This window comes from Patella vulgata, chromosome 3 (assembly GCF_932274485.2).
Source record: "Patella vulgata chromosome 3, xgPatVulg1.2, whole genome shotgun sequence".
NCBI lineage: Eukaryota > Metazoa > Mollusca > Gastropoda > Patellidae > Patella > Patella vulgata.
The window spans coordinates 11,689,674-11,710,742 of NC_065881.2; the positions used below are offsets into that span (position 1 = coordinate 11,689,674).

General features: G+C 36.7%; 2 protein-coding genes across 2 annotated transcripts; both read left to right on the plus strand.

The window, feature by feature from the left end:
• The first annotated feature begins 6,971 nt into the window (after positions 1-6,971).
• On the plus strand, positions 6,972-9,246 carry LOC126816190 (zinc finger protein OZF). Its single transcript, XM_050542456.2, has 2 exons — positions 6,972-7,342; positions 7,907-9,246. The coding sequence occupies exons 1-2, from the start codon at positions 7,340-7,342 to the stop codon at positions 9,116-9,118; spliced, it is 1,215 nt and encodes a 404-aa protein (XP_050398413.1). The 5' UTR covers positions 6,972-7,339; the 3' UTR covers positions 9,119-9,246.
• A 6,867-nt stretch (positions 9,247-16,113) lies between these two features.
• LOC126816178 (zinc finger protein OZF) lies at positions 16,114-19,372 on the plus strand. Its single transcript, XM_050542434.2, has 2 exons — positions 16,114-16,427; positions 17,331-19,372. The coding sequence occupies exons 1-2, from the start codon at positions 16,425-16,427 to the stop codon at positions 18,873-18,875; spliced, it is 1,548 nt and encodes a 515-aa protein (XP_050398391.1). The 5' UTR covers positions 16,114-16,424; the 3' UTR covers positions 18,876-19,372.
• Positions 19,373-21,069: the final 1,697 nt, after the last annotated feature.

The following is a 21,069-nucleotide window of genomic DNA, read 5'->3' on the forward strand; positions in this document are numbered from 1 at the left end:
TGTGGTACTGAACAACTCCAAAGCTGTTTTAGGTGGTACAGATTTCAGCTAATCTAGCATAGCTTTGGTCTAAATATCAGATAACTCTTGTCCGGGATACTCCACCTCTACAAATGTCTGGCAATTACATAGCTCTGTCAGGGGTACCCCACCACTAAAAATGTCTGTCAGGGTGTTTTTGTAATACCTGAAGATGTACGGTACAGTGCAATAAGATTTTCGTGTGGTACACTTTTGAGCTAATGTAGCCTAGTTGGGGATCATGACATTTAAGGCGTGAAATACCACACCCACCACCAGAAACCCGGCAGACTTGCATTCTGATGATACCAGATATGCATACATTGATACCACATAGGAGAAAATTGGTACACTTTTCAGCTAGGTTGACCCCCCTGGGCTCCCGGTCTTTTATCCCAGTCTCCTTTAAAGGCCGTTTCATCCGTATGAGTTTTCTAAATTTATATCTTTGAACCATATCAAGAAAAAGTTTATCATTTTTGTTAGGATAGTAATGGAATACAGATTAACAGTAAATAAATATTATTGATGGCTTAACTGTCTTCAAGAAAATTGAAAAAAAAATGCTGTTTAGCTTTTATTTGAAGTAGTATTTACCAACCATTTCACGTTCGATGTTGTTTTCAATTTCACCATCGATTCCCTGGTTGTACGTGACAAGGAGTAGGGTCGCCTTCCAACCTCGTTGGTTTTCTCCGGGTCCTCCCACTGCTAAAGACCCCTACGCGCAAGCGAATTGTTGAAATAAATTGAACCATATGTTAGTCCACAAATGACCTAGTTTGTGCCGAGTGGTCGCTACCCCCCCCCCCCTCTCTCTCTCTCTCTCTCTCTCTCTCAGCACTCCGCCCAACCACCAACCCGGCGAAGAGCGAGTCGTTTATATAAACATAATGGTCCCTACCAGGTGCGCAATCACCAAATGAGCACGCAGTGGCGACACCAAACGACTTCATAATGATGGTTGCTAGGCAGAAGTGTAAAAATTCTAAACTTGTAAAGCATCAATGAAGAAGACGTTTTTCGTCTAAATAATAGAAATAAGATGAAATAGAATTAAAATTTACACTGAACAAATAAAGAAGTTGGATTAGACATTGTCTTAATTTAGAAATTACATGAATTGAAGTTAGAAATTACATGAATTAAGGTTAGAAATTACATGAACGGAGGTTAGAAATTAGACGATAGCATGTTAGAATTTTGAATCTAATACACCGCCATACGTCTAAGCCTAGTTGGTGCAAAACAGTAGAGCGTTAAACTCCATTTCATTTGAATTAGTCTGATAAAAACGTGTTTTTTGTAATATATTATAAGGTAATATATCATATGTAGTTAGTTTCAGTAAGTTTCTTATCTCAGTCATGCTTGAAAAATTTAACATAGATATATAGGCTTATAAACACGTCCTGAACGTATAACATATAGAGATACAGGTGATAAAAATAGTTACGGCCCGCTTGAGGGTTAATAATCGCTATATAACTGGTTTATTCCCACGAAAGCGCAATTATTGACCGTTGCGGATTAAAGTAGATCGTTTTCGATAGTTTATTCCCACGAAGGCGCAGTTATTGACCGTAACGGATTAAAGTAGGTCGTTTTCGACGCCTTCGTGGGAATCCAGCTTTCGGGGATTAAAATGGATTAAAAATGTAACAATGGAGTTATAGATTGTTATGATAAAGAATTTACACTTTCACAATCCCCAATGTGACTAATTAACTAATATTTTAACATGTTTGGAATATGACTTTAAGAAATAAAAACAAATTAATTTAATTTCCCTAGACACCCTGTCTAAATACTCGACTAAAGTTAATTCCTCTTCTTCGTGTCTACTTTTTAATTCCTGGAGCTGGCTTTGGATTTGGGCATATTTATGTTTCTTTCTTCGTTGTTCCTGTCCCCCGGCGTACGATTCTAATTTCATTAATATTTTGCTCTTGTAAAAATGCGATCATTTCAAAAACATTCGGATGAGCTTGAAGAACTAGCTTCTTGATCCTTGAATGCCGCACTTCCAGAATGTTGTTGGTTCTGTGTTCCCCTATGTGGTAGTGGTTCCACTGATGAGTAGCATATTCACCCTCTCCCATTGCTTTGTTACGCAGTCGGCCAATTCAGTTATAATGATAATGATTTGATGATATTCATCAGTAGTTGCCAATTGGTGATTAAGATTCATATTGAATACTTGGATGATTTGATGATTTTCATCATTAGTTGCCAAATAGTGAATAAAATTCAGAGTGAACATATATTCATAAAATCTTTAACGCCGTTAATTGGGTCCTTATAACAACATACCTCTCTTCAAACGAAAGTTGATATCCCCGGCTTCGTGGGAAGGATTAATTTTGGTACGCTCTGTAACGGCCCCGTCGTGGGAATACACCATATTGGTTTATAACTATTGGGCATCACTTTCCTTGTTACACTTGTAGTTTACAGGTGGACAGTCTGACAGACCATACCCGGCCGCTTAAGAATTGTGACCTCTCCCCCCCCCCTACACACACTCGATCCTTTCCACTCTCTCGAAGTAGATATATATCGGTCGCGTCCTGGAATAACTGCGGTTTAAAGAGAGAGAGAGGGGGGGGGGTTAACGTCCACTCGACACAAACTAGGTCATTTCGGGACTAACATATGGCATAATTTTACTTCAATAATTTGCTTGAAAGTAGGAGTGGGAGGAAACCGGAGGAAAAAAAATTAGTTGGAAAAATAAGTGCCAGAAATCTAATAAAACACTGATTTTACTTTTCTTTTAATTGAGTACCAGGAATTTGTACTGAATTGACTATGTTTTGAAAAAAATGTCTGGAACCACTCCAGCTGCAACAGTCTGGTTGGATGGTTGGAATACAAGTCGGCATAAAGTGGGATTTCGATTACAAAACCATTGGACAACTTTGAAGCTGCTTAACTCATGTGCCAGAATAGCAGAAAAACGAATTTACGGCGGTTAAATTTTCAAATTTTTCTTCGGGAGGGGCGAGACCCCCATACCCCGCGACGATTGATTGGCTGTTTGGGATTCAAGTCAGCTATATTGGACCACATTGAAGTTGCTGTATTCACGGACTGAAATAGCACGAAAACGCGTTTGATGCAGATACATTTTCTCCGTGGACTTTAAACGATTGATTCGTCGATTGGAATTCGTGTCAGCCACCTAAATTATAGGCTATATTAGACCACTTTGAACTTGCTATATTCATGGGGTTGGAATAACATATATTGGGGGAACCCCACAAGGTAAGTTCCGCTCCGTCGCCTCTTGAATGTTTTCGGGTTCTGCCGCCCGACCCCATATGCCTATGACCTATATATTGTGTTTTACGTATCTACAGCCCTTTATCATAAGAACTCACCTATTTACTTGAACAATGCTGTCGTTGCCTGGTGAACTATTTCTTCCCATCTATTAATGGCGATTTCAGAAGCTGGGCCCTGTTTCACAAAATTTTAACTAAAGATAAAATACAAATTTTAGTAGATACTTCAGTTTTGATTGGATAAGCACTGAAATCAATATAATATTATCCAATCAGATTACTAAAATTTGGGTTATACCTTAGTTAAAATTTCGTGAACAGGCCCCAGATTTTCTTTTGTGTGTGTGTGTCGGTTTATGCAAGGGAGATAAATCTATGTTATTGTTCATGGATTCAGACTGATAACTCTCTTCCCCATTGACATCAATCGAACTGGTTTTTTTTTTAAATACATCATGATTATTTTAATCTACAAAGAACCCAACATGTCACAGTTACCTAATCAAAATATTGAAACCGTTTGGTGTGTGTGTGGGGGGGGGGTCTCCACAGACGGTGACATATCACTCCAGCTCAAATTCATGAATATTTGCTAAACTCTGGCAGAAAATGTAAATTCAGATACTCTTAATCGAATCTATATCCGGAAGTCAACAAAATTTGACAAACAAAAGGCGGCGGGTTGGTCGTGGGTGTGGTGTTTGCTACATATAGAGGAATTGTGAAACCAGGGGGAATATTTAATAGTCTAGAACTAGTCCATAATTCAAATGTAGACCACATAAACCATCAAACGTGTGTCCTAGTTTCGGGGATCGGCCCAGGGCATCCGTACCCTTCTGCTCACACAGAGCATGCTTTTTTTTCTGAATGTCGAAGAAACAACTGTGTGAAGCATTGCCGAGGTTTTGGCCTCAATCCACTCTAATCATATCTATGCGTGCATCTAGACGTGTAGAAATATTTCTCAGATCTCCGACCCGGAAACATCCCCACCCTTCTGCTCAAATTCATTGACACACCCCTGATAAATTATCAAGTTATATTCTTATAGACACCGTTCCTTGCAAAACCGGCCATTCTGCTTCACAAATTATTTTCTGGATCATCACTTAGATTGAATCACAAACAAAGTTCCCTGCCAGATCGGCCATTCTGCTCCACCACACCCGACAATTCCAAGGTAATTTCTGGGCCATCATTGAGATTGACCTGGGGCAATCTGATTGTCAGAATGGGACTAGTATGGATAATAAATTTGGTGTGCACATTTCAGTTACTCAGAACAAAAACATTTCACCTAAAAAAAAAGTTGAAGAATACTTAAACATACTTATGCAAAAGCTAAATCTGCCTATTGCAGGTCTTTCTTTAGGCCTGAATAATATATGTAATAACTAAGGTTAAATTTGGCGCGAACATTGCACGGGCTTCATGGACATGAATAACAAAATAAATCTGATAATATGGGAGTCCGCGATGCCCTTTGGTGGGTGATTAAGCTGTGAATGTAATTGTAAAATACCTTTTTATAAAAAAGATAAACCATGCTAGACATCATAAACTAATCTTATCAGAAACGTTTATCCATCGATTTATATTCACATTTCATATCAAGTTAGTTAATTGCTGTTGGCTTCGAAGATGTCCATAGCGCCGTCGATAACCATTTCACATCCATATTGTTGTTTTAATCGGAAGCTAATTAGGTTTACTCCAATTTATTTTGATCAAAAGGACATGTGGAATATGACTACAGCGACTGTCTTTGATATGGCATTATAAAACATATTTTAAATAAAATCTAAAATGTAAATTAATTACCAAACAAATTAGTCTGTGGTTAATTGTTTTATATATATAGTTGATTAAGGAATCAGTCAAGCGTTAATGAGTACACACCCCGGCCGTTTATAGGTAATTAAAGATACATTCTCACGAAAGTATTTATTTGTTGGTGGTTGTTTCCAATAAAAGTATGGCAAATTTGGTATAACTGCAAAGTAGAGACGTCCAATCGTACTAGAAAAATACCGGAATCCATGAAAAAAACGCCCATGAGGCAAGCACGGGGCAAAAATGTCTGGGTATCACTAACTGGCAGCCGGACGGCTTATTGTCTTATGGAGCGCTTGTTATTTCTTGATCGAATGGTTAGGCGGTTTGGGGAACATTGGAGAGGTTTAAACGTACAAAAGACTCTGCAATTAAACGGCTGATAAAGAAGTTGGCAGAAGAAAATCCAAGAATATACTTAGGCTTTAATATGTGGGGCAAATGGACAGTAAATAACGACAAATACATTATGAAATGAAATGGGGTTTAACGTCCTACTGTTCTGCTCCTAACCTGGGCTAATGAAGACGGGCATACGCCATACAGTGTGCTATGAGGGAAATTTTGCCCGGGCAGCGGCACTATCGCCTACTCTTATATCGAATTCCAACTACCAAGGGATCTTTTACGTGCATTCCTATGTATACACGGGACCTCGGTTTTTCGTCCCATTCGAATGACTAGACAGCTGTCCTGCATCACTGACAAGGGGAAACCAAATACATTATGAAATGTGCCCTCCCTCAATCAAGTTACATAACAAACATTGCTTTTAAAATAGATTGTTTTACATCTTGGATATACAATGTTTTGAGAGGGATTTCAAGCAAATGTTTGACTGATTAATTAGTTTGAATATGTTTTAATCCAAATAAATCATCAAATCTCCCAGTTTGTAGGCATATTTAAGGAATAAACATTTCTAATATGCATTCGGTCACTGTCACGTCACTGGCGTCTGACGGTATTAAGGGTACGGTGTTTTCGATAATTGGCCAACTTCGTTTTTACGGTAGGTCTATATTTGTAACTTTTGAGTGAAGATGGCAGGATTTTTAAAAATCAGATTGGTGTGAACTTTCCGTAAAGTACTTATAGTAACCACTGTGGCATTCAAGTATCTCACCATTTTATGGTTACTTCATATATATTTGGTTTTACGGTCATGCTCAGTAATTTCCTAGTTGAATAGATAAACTATTTTGATTGCTTATGACTTTTATCTAATTGCTTAAAAGAAAAAAGGTTTTTGTTTTTCAATGTTTATATTAAAAAGGGGGGTTTGTTCATATAGTCATAAATCAATGGGTAATGGTAATTAATTACTTTCAGTGTAATGGGTAATGGTAATTAATTACATTACTAAAAGTGAGCAAGTAATTGTAATGATTACATTTAAAATGTAACGGTAATGTAATTAATTACATTGGAAATATAATGGTTCCAGTCATACAGCCATACAGAAATATCTGGTGCTTCATGCCAGAAAAATTATATAGTCATATTGCGCCCCCCCCCTCCCCCAGCTCGTACGCCTATGGTACTAGTTGGTAGAGAAGCTAATTTAAGAGATTTAAGAGATTAAACCCCATTTCATTTCATTCCATTCCATATTTTCTTGAACTTTTTTGTTTGGAACAATATAAATTAGTTTGATGCAAGAAACATGCACCCATTAATTTTTTTTTTTTTTTTTTTAAAGATAGGCCTACATATTAAGTAGCAGACATATAAAACAAAAAAATATTAATGGGCGAAAAAACTCAACCTTAGCTTCGAAACTTCCTAAAGTAGGTCCAGTCTTGATAACCGAGGCAATAATGAGAACAAAGATGGCGTCTAATTCTTGCGAAAAATAATCATAGTAAACGACAAGAAAAGACGGAATTAATCATTTCAGTCGTATGAAAACAGTCTAAGCTTAGCTGTAGAAACACTCAACGGTTAATTTTTAAAATATTTGCAGTGAATTATACAAAGTAGGGTCAAAATATGGGAAGTTAATTTGCTGAAAGTATTGCGGAAGTGATTAGCCTAAACTCGGTACGGTACGTCAAACCGAGTTTAGAACGAAGGCCACAAGGGGTCAGATCTCCGAGCTGAACTGGTTTGTAGGTGACCTGTTTATGCAATAAAAGATCTACGTCTGTTGTGTATTATTTAATTGGTAAATCAACAGTTGTCTGTAACGCGAAATGGTAAGATTAAAGATTATTTACATCAAATGGAAATTTCGGGGTATTTTCACTTGGTCGATTCGCACCACTTGGTTTCACATTTGAGTCGTTTTGCACAGAACTGCATCAAGTATTTGATTATATTTTTACCAATATAAACTGTTCATAAGTTTTATCAACAATTACCAACTTAAGCAAAAAACTTATTGTGAAATCTGTAGCTTAAATGTTTGAGTCTGAGACAATATTTAATTTTTCAATCCATAAAAAAAAATAAATTAATATTTAATTAAGAAAAAATAAAAATATCAACATTAATGTAATCACTGAGCTTGGATTATAGCAGTATCGTTTGTTTTTATAAGCCCACAATAAAAGACTGGACTTTCATATATATTCGTATACCGGTATTGTTGTCCCCCCCCCCCCCTACCCTGGCCGGTGACCGGCGTCCTCAATTGTTTGAGGCTAAAGTTAATATTTGACTTTAATTAATACTAAAAAGCACTATTATGAGTATGTGTCACTCCAGAAATTTTAATTGTCATTAAATATTAAACCCTATAACTTCCTCTCTTATTGCAGGCATCTAATAAATCCGCACATCATCGATGTATTGAGTGTGATGAGATGTTCGAAGAATACGCAGACTTAGAAGAACACAATAAAATACATGTTGTCCAAGACAAAACTGATAACGATGATAAAACAGATTTTGATGATTGTCAACTACCAGTTCGCTTTGAAGGACAAGAGGCGGAGGAGGTTGGAGATATTATGCACTGTGGATTGTGTGGAGATGAGTTTGAAATCTTAGCTGATTTAGAAGAACATTGTAAAGCACACGCTCAAGAAGAAGAAGATGCTATAGGCAGTACTTCACATTCATCGGATGATTTCGATGATGTAAAATTAAATTCCGAAAATGAAAAGAAATCCGGCCATGAGTGTGAATTATGTGGCAAGACATTTAAACATGGCTGTCGACTCAAAGAACATTTGAAAAGTCACGCTGGTGAAAAACCATTCGAGTGTGATGTTTGTAGCAAGTTCTTTAGCAATAAACGAAATCTAGAACTACACAGGAAAAATCACACGGGAGAACAACCCTTTACTTGTGGTGTTTGTAGTAAATCATTTAATTTTCTGGTTCATATTGAACGGCACATGAGAATACATACGGGTGAAAAACCCTTTAAGTGTCAATTCTGTCCGAAGGCGTTCAACCATAAAGAGCAATGTTTGTCGCATACACGAGTCCACACAGGGGAAAAACCGTTCAGGTGTGAAGTGTGTGACGATACCTTTAGATATAATTGTGGTTTGATGAAACACATGTTGAAAAAACATTCAGGTCGCGTGTATGAATGTGATATTTGTAACAAATCATTTAATAAAGCGACAGGTTTACAAAATCATTTAAGAATTCACGGAAACAGACCATTCAAGTGTGACATTTGCGAAGAATCATTTCGCCAAAGCAGCAGTTTAACAAAACATCTTAGAATTCATGCTGGGGATAAACCATTCAAGTGTGAAATTTGTGGTAAATCGTTCAACCGGAACGACATTTTGAAAAATCACACTCGAATGCATACCGGCGAAAAACCCTATACGTGTGATGTGTGCAATAAATCGTTCAGTATCAAAAGTTATTATCAGATCCATATTAAAATCCATACAGGTGAAAAACCCTATCAGTGTGATCTTTGTAGCAAGGCATTTAGTGTCAAGACTTATTTAAACAGACATATGAAAAATAGACATTTTAAATATGATGTGCTGCCGTTCGATTAGCGCCATAAACTTCTATTAGTGAGTGCAGGAGAACTGCACCACACACTGCTATTGAGGACAGCTGAAATCCGTTATATTCAATGTGCTGCTGAACCTGTGTAGCCAATATACCAATGCTGGTAGCCTTATTAGATTGTATAGTTACAATGAGATTTTATTTTGTTCTGGAGTAGAGGTGGTTCAGTGAGTTAGAGGTGGCTCACTAACCTGGCTAGGTACTGTGATAGTCAGGATTTTCCTTCGTGGTTCCCTCTTGTCAGTGGTGCAGGACAGAGGGTCTGGCAAGGGACGTGTATTTGTTCATTAGGGGAAAAAAAAGAGGTCCGATGTACACATTGGCATGCTCGTAAAAGAACCCTTGGCCATTGGAATTCGATATACATGCAAGAGTAGGCCGCAGTGCTGCTGTCCGTACTAAATTTCCTTCTTGGCACACTTTATGGCAGATGCTGAGAGAGAGAGAGAGAAAGAGAGTAGAGTCGCCGTCCAACTTCGTGGGTTTTCTCTGGGTCCTCCGGTTTCCTCCCATAGTGCAGTTAAAGACTCCTACGCCCAAGCAAATTATTGCAATAAAATAGGACCATATAGTAAGTGCAGGAGGACCGCACTACACGTAAAACAAAAATCTACAAGATAAACCTGCGGACAAGACAGAAAATAGACATTGCACCAAATAAACAAATATCAAATCAAGTGAATGGATCCGGGGGCCAGCCGTAAGCGTCCACTGCGCTGTACAGTCCAGGGCCTGTAGTGACACAGACTTCACTCAAATTTGAAAACAATCAGAAATACAAAAAAAGACGTAACAGAAATAATGCGACTGATCTTGACAGTGGTCGTCTCCTCAATGGTGATAGTCTGCCAGTTGATGTCATGAGTTAGAACGTCAAACAATTTTAACAATAAGAGCGATAATCCGGATAGAAATTAGAATCTCAGAAAACGCTAAAATAATAAGTGTAGTGAGCAAACAGGAGCAAAACCCGACAATGAGAACATTCTGCAGTACGAAGGGTTAAAACTCTACTCTAATAGTAAGTTAGTCCCGAAATGACCTAGTTTGTGTTGAGTGGAAGTTAAACCAATTTCACTCTCTGTCTCTCTATTTGAGAATATAGTATGTACACGTATTAGAAGCTTTGCCAAGCGGACAAAATTTGCTTCCGTTTACAGGTTTATATTACATGTATGTAGATGTAAAGATAAACAAACACAAAATGTTAAACAAAATGAAAGTATATCTTTGAAAACATATGAAAGGATGACTAGCTGTTTATTTTAAGTTATACATGTACTACACAACATTCAATTTTATTGCACACTGTCAGGCTTTCAAATTTAAATAGAAATTCCTGTTGATTTAGGGGGGTTGGATGGCTGAATGGTTAGGACGTGCGTGCTGTATCATAAAGCCTGTCATTGAGTCAACTGGCATGGTTTCGAATCCCCGGTTGTACGTGACAAAGAGTAGGGTCGCCTGTCCAACCTCGTGGGTTTTCTACGGGTCCTCCGGTTTCCTCCCACTGCTAAAGACCCCTAAGCGCATGCGAATTATTGAAATAAAATTAAACCATATGCTAGTCTCGAAATGACATAGTTTGTGTCAAGTGGACGTTAAACCCCATTTCTCTCTCTCCCTGTTGATTTAAATTAAAGAATTGATGAAAGCTAGGCTGTGATTGGTTGAATATCACCAGTATTCCAATATGTCTGATCAGATGAGAAATGAAATAGGGTTTAATTTTGCCCAGACAGCAACGCTATGGCCTACTCTTTTAGTTTGCACCAACTAGGCTGATGAAGACAGGATTAATAGAGTATATTTATAGTAACCTGTAACCGGCGGATGGATTTATTAGTATCGTGTTTCTATTTACGCGATTTTACCGTTTATCTAATTTATTATTTTTTTTGTAATCTACATCATTCAGACATTTTACAACACAATGATATTGAATTTATTTGGCGCAGCCAGATACTGAATATTGGTTAATGATAGTTGTTCTTGTTAAAGATACATTGTTAGATTTAGATAAAGAGCTAGCCATTCTTGCTATAATAGTTCGAAAATAGATAATGTAAAATGAATAATTTGAAAATTTCATTCAAATTACTCAATTGCGAGTGAAGATATTAGCCTTTGAAGGTTTGACAAGCTGTGTGCAATAATTTCAAACACTGTACTGGTTGTTCGAAGCTAAGTCTTGCTCCTCTATTTTTAGCTTAAATCAAAATATGGCTGAACTGTTCTAGTCTATTTAATTTCAGAGAAATCTGATGCCAACGAGAGTTGATTATGGCCTGGATAAGTTAATTAATGACTTAATTAATAATTTAGAAAACATTTCAGGCCTAAAGAAAGACCTACAATAGGCAGATTTAGCTCTTGCATAATGTATGCTTAATGAACAATTCATATTTCATATTGTTAATGTTAGAAATTTGTCCTTTTCATATTTATATTATCTGAGATTATTCTACATGTGTTTATTATTATTGTCAAATATGGAATTATTTTTTTATTATTATGAATTTGACAGTTTTATTCATTTTTGTAAACGACCCTGGATAAAACTTTTTGCCTGACATTTATTTCAAATGTCTATACATGAAAATGAGAGCAGAGAGGTAGAAGTTTGGGGTAGTACTGGTATGTCTACGCTGCTTTGAAATGAGAGGTCGTCGTACCAGAAAATAGGAGAAGTAAAAGTTGTGTCAAATCAAAAGTTATTGACAGATTTGTCTGAAATTTGGTGTGAGATCATAATGAGACACCCTGAACACCCTCAGCAAATTTCAAATCTCTACGACCACAGCAAGTACTAGGTGTATGAAAGTACATTGGCGTCTACTTGTTGAGTGTGGTACAATGTATATCTTCACTGGCTTTAACACTTTATGGCAAAGAGTTCCAAATAATGGGAGCACGATAACTGATAGAAAGTTCCTTTAAATATAGGAACAATAAAAATGAAATGAAAGGAGATTATTAATGCTTGATTGTTTTATTTAATGAAACTGATATTCAAAATAGCTCTATGTGTCCCTATTTAATTTGTATATCCAAATATTAGTCTGGAAGAGTTGCCAACATTTGAGAATAGCTAGGTCATTGGACGTTATCATGCACAAAATCTATTTTTTTCAGTCGGGTAAAACAAGATGTCAACGGCTATGAAATTGATTTAAGAATTACTATTTCAACATGCAAAAGTATTAAATTTTGTATTGTAAAATTTATTTTTTCAAGGATCAAATCTATAGTTTTTATTCATGTTCGTATATAATAATTTTGGAAGGGAAGCAACCCTTTCTTGACTTTTAAAAGCCAAAAAGTTGCATTGCCCATGTGAAACTGGTCAATTATCCAGTAAATTTCGTCAAATGTTGACAACTGACCCAGACCCTCTGTACATTGAAGAGACTAGGTGGTTCTGGGTGTCCGAGACAATTTCATTAAGTACTGGGGTATGCTTCTAATCTGGCTAAATCTATTTGTTAAGGCCAGCTCAATTTTTGTCAAGGTCATTGAGATGTAAATATTTGAGATGCAAATATGGTCAGAGCACGTGATTGTTGGCGAGATTGTAGATTAGGGTTAGGGTAAGTATTGGGGCTAGGTCCAGGATTAGGGTTAGGGTTGGGATTAGCGCTAGCCTTATTTACATCTCGTGATCTATGACGAAAAATTGAGCTGGCCTTATCATTTAGCAGTAACTTAATAATAATCAATGTATATCCATTTTATAAATGGCTTAAATCATTGGGTTTTATATGTTGATTAGTGAAAATAGTATGTCTATAAATCCTTGGGTTTTATATGTTGATTAGTGAAAATATTAGGTCTATAAATCATTGGGGTTTTTATGTTGATTAGTGAAAATATTAGGTCTATAAATCATTGGGGTTTTTATGTTGATTAGTAAAAATATTAGGTCTATAAATCATTGGGTTTTGTATGTTGATTAGTAAAAATATTAGGTCTATAAATCATTGGGTTTTGTATGTTGATTAGTAAAAGTATTAGGCCTATAAATCATTGGGTTTTTTCATATATTGGTTAGTGAAAATAGTAGGTCTATGAATCATTGGTTTTTTTTCATATATTGGTTAGTGAAAATAGTAGGTCTATGAATCATTGGGTTTTTTCATATATTGGTTAGTGAAAATAGTAGGTCTATGAATCATTGGGTTTCATATGTTGATTAGTGAAAATAGTAGGTCTATGAATCATTGGGTTTCATATGTTGATTAGTGAAAATATTAGGTCTATAAATAAAGCTTGTGCTGAAGTATAATAGATTGTGTGTTTCACTGTTGACACAGGCAGTCAAACTTGTATCATAGTTTAGTCAAGGTCACAAGGTGTAAACAAACAGGGCTAGCGCTAATCCCAACCTAACCCTGGACCAAGCCCTAACGCTTACCCTAACCCACAATCTCGCCAACAATCACAATCTCAGCAAATATTACGAAAATTGAGTTGGCCTTGACAAATAGATCTAGCCGTAAAGTCCAACCAACCGAGTTCCAAGTCTTCACAAAGCCCAAATCTGGTTCAGGTCATCAGTTGTTCAATTCTTAGCAAATAAGGCAAATTCATGTCCCCTACATGTAATTGCGAAAAATATTTCAATTCAAGTTGGTTCTTTCTTTGGTGCGACTTAAGTCAAAGGACCCAATTTCCAACTGCTGGAATTTAACTCAAGCAACCCTTGTATTAATGCCATAATGGGCCAATATTTTTGTTTTTACCAGGATCAAATCCAGGTAGATATGAAAGAAACAAGAACCCAGAGCAGCACATATTTCAAAACAAAACAAATCTTTAGTCACACTGTGGTGATGCTCCACAACATGACAGCTTTCTTACCATCAGTTGCTCTACAACACGACAGCTTTCACACTCTATTTGCCACAGAAGACACCATGTTTCTCTATAAGTAGTGGGCTCAGTTGCAAGTGATATCAGCAGATCATGTCTAGTACATGGCAGTTGTTACATGTTTTACAAGCTACTGTGGTTAAAACGGTCAAGCATTTACGTGGTCAATTACACATCAGGTAACCATGAAATCGGAAATTAATGTAGTGTGAGTTACTCGGGTAGCGTAAATCCATGGCACAAAATGGAGCATACCATTCCTTATAAATTTCAAGATGGAAAATTTACCCATTTTTCTTACGTATTTATAAAATTCACAATATGACAGTGAAACAAATACAAACCAAGAAATGATATAATTGCTCACCGGGTAAACAAAGTGTATGACGTTCAAGGTCATATGGTGAACGGTTCCAAGACCACTCGGACCAAAAGAGAGACAAATCGGACCAACCTAAAAGACCACTCGGACCAACCTAAAAGACTACTCGGACCAACCCTAAAGACCACTCGGACCCTTTTCTTGTACCTTTCGCCATACGGCCTGTCCCCAGTGAAAGGCACAACCTTGAATAGCATGCTCTCTGAAGACGATTCCTAGCGCCTGCCATATCCCCGCTTCGAAGTCCACAATGAACGATTTTACAGCGGGTGTTGTTGGTTGCAGTTCTATGATTGCCTGGAAAACCTACAAAAAGTGAAAATACAAAACTATATAAATTATAACTGATGTAGAAAAACGCAGAAAAATAGAAATCGATGTTAAAGAAGACAAAACTGTATCACAGGAGTGTAATTTGTGTGGTGAAATATTTCAATCATATGCTTATTAAAGTTGTTATATACATGTATCTTTGTTTATAGTTGGGAGGTTGGATGATTTAACGAGTGTGCTTTAGGTCATAAGGGTTGTCATTGAGACCAGTTACGTGGTTCCAATTCCCAGCTTGTTCTTGTAGATGTCGAACATTGTGGCCTTTCTCCAGGTCCCCCGGTTTGCTCCCACTGCTAAAGATCCATACGCGCAAGCGAATATTGAAATAAAATTGAACCATATGTTAGTCCTGAAATAACCTAGTTTGTGTCGTGTGGCCGTTAAACCCCATCTCTCTCTCTCTCTCTCTCTCTCTCTCTCTCTCTCTCTCGACTAATGTCTTTATAGTTTATTTGTTTTATTTGCCTGAAACCGGAAGCCGTGGATGCTCAGTGAATAAGTTAAGAATGTCTTAGATTCGCTCCAGATGTTGACTTAGTAAATTCCTCAAGAGGTTCCTGTATCAACCCCCCCCCCCCACACACACACACACACACACCCATCTCAGTGATGTGATGGCGGAAGAAGGGCTTGGGAAGGAACAGCGGTGACTTGTTTGGATGGGCCAAAAAACCAAGGTCCTGTGTAAACCTTTGCATGGCCATAAAAGAACCTCTAGCATTTAGAATTCAATAAAATGTAGGCCATAGCGCCACTGTCCAGGCAAAATTTCCTGAAAGGGAATGGGCGCAAGAAAAGGTTATAACATGTTCAAACTTATCGTAAAGTATTCGAAAAAATGGCTTACAGTTAATCAAATGGTAAATCATACTTTGTATGAAATGATGAAATTATGATGAACTACTGTTCTGCTCCAGTTAGGCTAAGGAAGACGGACATACGTCATGTACAGTGTCCAATGAGGGGAAATTTTGCCCGAACAGTGGCACTATGGCCTACTCTTATAATTATGAATTCCAACTGCCAAGGGATCTTTCACGTGCCATACTTCTTAAGATAAATGTACAGTAGAATAAATGCCATAGTGATTGCAATATTTTTGCCATGAGGAACTTGGTTAATGAGCTAGGGGTTTACACACTGAACCACCAAGGCTCCCACTGCTAAAGACCCCTACGCGCAAGCGAATTATTGAAATAGAATTAAAACCGTGTGTTAGTCCCGAAATGACCTGGTTTGTGTCGAGTGGGCATTAAGCCCCATTTCTCTCTCTCTCACAATTTGATAATTACATGCCCTATTAGGAATTTTGTGACCTATTCATCATGTGACAATTAAATCTTCCCATTTCTTTGTCAAATCTGTCCCATGTAATTTTGTTTGACGAAGTAATAATAGTTACTCTTCAAATTGCCCCCAAATATCCTGCCCTTATCGATAGACACTGTGTCATTGACGAGGAAGCAAGGATTATTTATTGCATGAGTTACTCGGGTTGACTAAACTCTGATCCAGTTCATATATACAACCAGGCGTTTCAACAATTTGCAAATGGTGACAGCAAAATGAACACAAGTGCCCTTGTAACATTTTAATACAAATGATAACAGAGTTGCACTTGTTAAACATTGTTGAGAGTAGAGCACAAGCAGAAGAAGAAAAGTAAGTCCGGAGCAGGGCACCTGGACGAACTGATAAAAATTATGGTAAGTAATTTGAATTACCGTAGTCCAATACATGTACCGGTATGTGTTAAAAAAAAGAACTCAACCGTAACACAAACAGGACAAACCGGACCTCATAGGAGGTCGTTTAATAGGATCGCATCTCTTCTCGATAATATCAACCAGTTTCAAATTATTTAAATTCTGCTAATCTTGTATAGGGCTACAACTATTCAATAATGTCGCGCTTGATCAACCGTTTGCACTCTTGTGATCAGCGGGTTGCACTCTTGTCAGGAGGGAGTCACTTGAGACTGACCTTAAATAAATCTTTTTCACACATGACTGCACTCTCTTACTGCATGTCCTACTGCAGATGCAGGCCTTACTCTGTTGGATTAGTGTAGGCCTATGTCTTAGTTGTTGTGTTCTCACGCTCTTCTCCACCAACCCATGACATGATGCACTATACAAATTTAGTAATTACACCTTCATGTGTAGGGAGGGTCTATACTATTATACCTTGATGTGTAGGGAGGGTTTATACCTTATGTATAGGGAGGGTCTATTCTACACAATATTGTTGTTTGATCATTGATAAATGTAAATAAATTGAGCATATAGAGTTTTCCAGTGGGGTTGTAAGGCTTTTTCGTCTTCAAATTTTATTTTAGATTTGTAGTATACAGTACGAGTAGGCCCGATGGGGGCTGGGTTAGTGGCTGAATGGTGACAAGGAGTATGGTTACCTCATACCTGTCCAACCTTCTGCATTTCCTCTGGTTTCTCACACTGCTAAAGACACCTATGTGCAATTGAAATATTGAAATAATATTGAACCATATGATAATCCCCAAATGACCTAGTTTGTGTTGAGTGGATGTTAAACCCCCTCTCTCTTTCTCTCTCTCAATTTGAATTTAATGTCTACCTTGTTTACTTCAGGAAAATAATACAGTTGAAACTTTTCACCAATGTGTTGTATGCGATGAGATTTTTCAACAATACAGTGACTTAGAAAACCACAACAAAATACATGTTAAAGATGAGAAAACAGAGAATGTTGAAAACCACAACAATGTAACTGTAGTAGATTTGAAAACTGGGGATATCGAAAACCACAGCAATATTCTTGTGAAAGACGAAACAGGTCTTGAATCAATTGAAAATTACCCTGTACATTTTGAACGAGAGACAACGGATGATGTTGCTACATTTCATCAGTGTGTTGTATGTGATTCAATTTTTCAAAAATATAATGATTTAGAAAATCATAGTAAAATACACAAACAAGTTAAAACAGAGCCAGAAGAGTCAATTGGATTTACTTCAGTTTGTAAAAAGAGTTTTGAACAATTTAAAGATCTAGAAGTGCACAGCGCTGTTCATTTAGAAATGACAATTCCATCGAAGGAATGTAAAACCACAAAACCCCCAGCTAAAAAAACGAAGAAGGGAAGGAAATCGTTTGACTGTGGTGTGTGTGATCGATCATTTAATTTCAACAGTGGGTTAATAGGTCACATGAGGCTCCATACGGGTGAAAAACCCTTTACATGTAACGATTGTGGAAAATCATTTTCGAGAAAAAATGATCTCAACAGACATTCGAAAATTCATTCTGGTGAGAAACCATTTCAGTGTGGTGTTTGTAGTAAATCGTTCAGTCAGAACAGCAGTCTTCTGACACATATCCAAAATCACACTGGACAAAAGCCATATAAATGTGATGTTTGTGGTAAATCATTTTCATGGAGCAGCGATCTTCTTAGACACATGAGGATTCATACAGGGGAAAAACCCTACTCATGCAACATCTGCGATAAATCATTCGCACAGCAAAGCAGGCTGCTGACGCACATGCAGAATCATACGGGTGAAAAACCTTTTGTCTGCGAAGTTTGTAGTAAATCATTTTCTGCCAATAGTGATCTTATCAGACATATCAGGACACATACAGGTGAGAAGCCATTCACCTGTGAAATTTGTGATAAATCGTTCACCCAGAACAGCCGCCTGGTGGCCCACGTTCAGAATCATACAGGGGATAAGCCCTTTAAATGCGAAATGTGCGAGAAATCTTACGTGACGAATAGCGATCTGAGACGACATTCTAGGATTCATTCCGGGATTAAACCTTATCCGTGCGGTTTTTGCAATCATTCCTTTTACGCCCAATATCAACTAAATAGACATCTTGTTACACATTCGAAGATAAAGCCGTATAAATGTGACACATGTTTTAAAACTTTTAATCATAAAAGCAGTCTTCGAAAACATGTAACAATTCATGTTGAAGGTAAACTTGCAGCAGATATCATATCTGCTAAAAAAGACTGTCAACCTTCATTATTAGGGGACCGGCAACCTTTGTTAGGAGAGGATCGTCAACCTTCATTAGGAGAGGACCACCGGCAAACTTCATTAGGAGAGGACCGCCAGCCTTTATTAGGAGAGGACCTCCAGCCTTTATTGGGAGAGGACCGTTAACCTTCATTAGGTGAGGACCATCAAGCTTCATTAGGAGAGAACCAGAAATCTTCATTAGGAGAGGACTGTCAACCTTCATTATTAGGGGACCGGCAACCTTCATTATTAGGAAAGGAACATAAACACCTTAAAATGAGAACCTCGAGTCACCACTTAATTATAGGAAATACTTACTACACTATGATAAAACTAACTTGTTGCTATGATACATGTACATATATGTATACATATTTACTACACTATGATAAACTAACCTGTTGCTACATGTATACATGATATATACTACACTATGATAAAACTAACCTGTTGATATGAATCCTAATATGCTCACCAATTGTCTATGCTATCTTTGTCAACGATTCCCACAGGAAAAGTTTTGAGGTAAATGTGCTGACCAGAATATATCTTCAATTCTTCAATATGATTATTTTTTTTATTTTACATCTATATTATTTACATTGTTTGTCTTCCATTTGTATTAACTGTACATATGTATTATCGATATTAACTGTACATGTGTATTATCGATATTAACTGTACATGTGTATTATCAATATTAACTGTACATGTGTATTATTGGTATTAATTGTACATGTGTATTATCAATATTAACTGTACATGTGTATTATTGATATTAATTGTACATGTGTATTATTGATATTAATTGTACATGTGTATTATTGATATTAATTGTACATGTGTATTATTGATATTAATTGTACATGTGTATTATCAATATTAACTGTACATATGTATTATTGATATTAATTGTACGTGTATTATTGATATTAACTGTACATGTGTATTATTGATATTAACTGAACATGTGTATTATCAATATTAACTGTAGATTTGTATTATTGATATTAACTGTACATGTGTATTATCGATATTAACTGTACATGTGTATTATCAATATTAACTGTAGATTTGTATTATTGATATTAACTGTAGATTTGTATTATCGATATTAATTGTACATGTGTATAATCGATATCAACTGTACATGTGTATTATCGATATTAACTGTAAATGTGTATTATCGATATTAACTGATATTAAGTGTACCTGTGTCTTCTCAATATTAACTGTACATGTGTATTACAAATATTAAGTTTAAGTTTTATGTTTATTACATTTATTATAACGCTCATGACTGCAATATTTGCATTCAATGGCACTATCTGTGTGTTACTCAAATTAATATATTATAATGATACTAAAAAATATCTTTATATTTTCTTTTTATAAATGATTTCACGATCCAAGTATTTTAGAGAGGAAGGACATAATACATTCTATTCTATAATTAGAATGGAACGACAGGTTCACACATAATGGTCACATAACCACTTTAACATAGGTGTAGATTCAAGCTCCAAGTATTCTGGAAGGAAGTCCAAAATATATTAAGAACTATGTAACCACATAATGGCCACAACATAACACATAATAAGGTGTTAATTTTTTGATATAAATATTTAGTGAAATGGTCCTAAATATTTGAGCCACAATATTGATTAGCAACACCCCTATTCCCAATTAATCCAGATTTTATTGTCATTTAACCATGCTTGAATTATCCTTTCTGTTGTGTTATTAATTTGGATACCGGCCCTTTAAGTGATAATAGTAGTGGAGGCTATGGTGGTCGAACCCAGGCCTCAAGACTATAATGTCAAGGCTTAAAATCGTAATTACATACTTGTGTCAGATCCAATTGAAATAAACTAGGTAATTTTTGGATGTTTCAAGCTTGGTTCTCACTTGGGATGGTGCCCAAGGTGCGTTCAATAAAAGATGTGCCTTAGTTGTTTGGATGCGACAAAAAGCTTTGTCCAAACATGCTGAAAATAAATGGGGTTTAACGTCCTACTGTTCTGCTCCGACTGGGCTGATGAAGACAGGAATACGCCATGCAGTGTGCTATGACTGAAATTTTGCCCAGACAGTGGCGCTACAGTCTACTCTTATATTGAATTCCATCTGCCAAGGGATCTCTTACGTACATGCCAATATGTACATAGAACCTTGTTTTTTTTGTTCCATCCAAATGACTAGACAGCTGTCCTTGTCAGGCCCCCCCTCCTGTACCTCTGACAAGAGAAACTACACCAGAAAATCCTGATGAACTTTCTAGGCCAACACTGGAATGTGTTCCTAATCAAATGAACAATGTGTTCCTAATCAAATG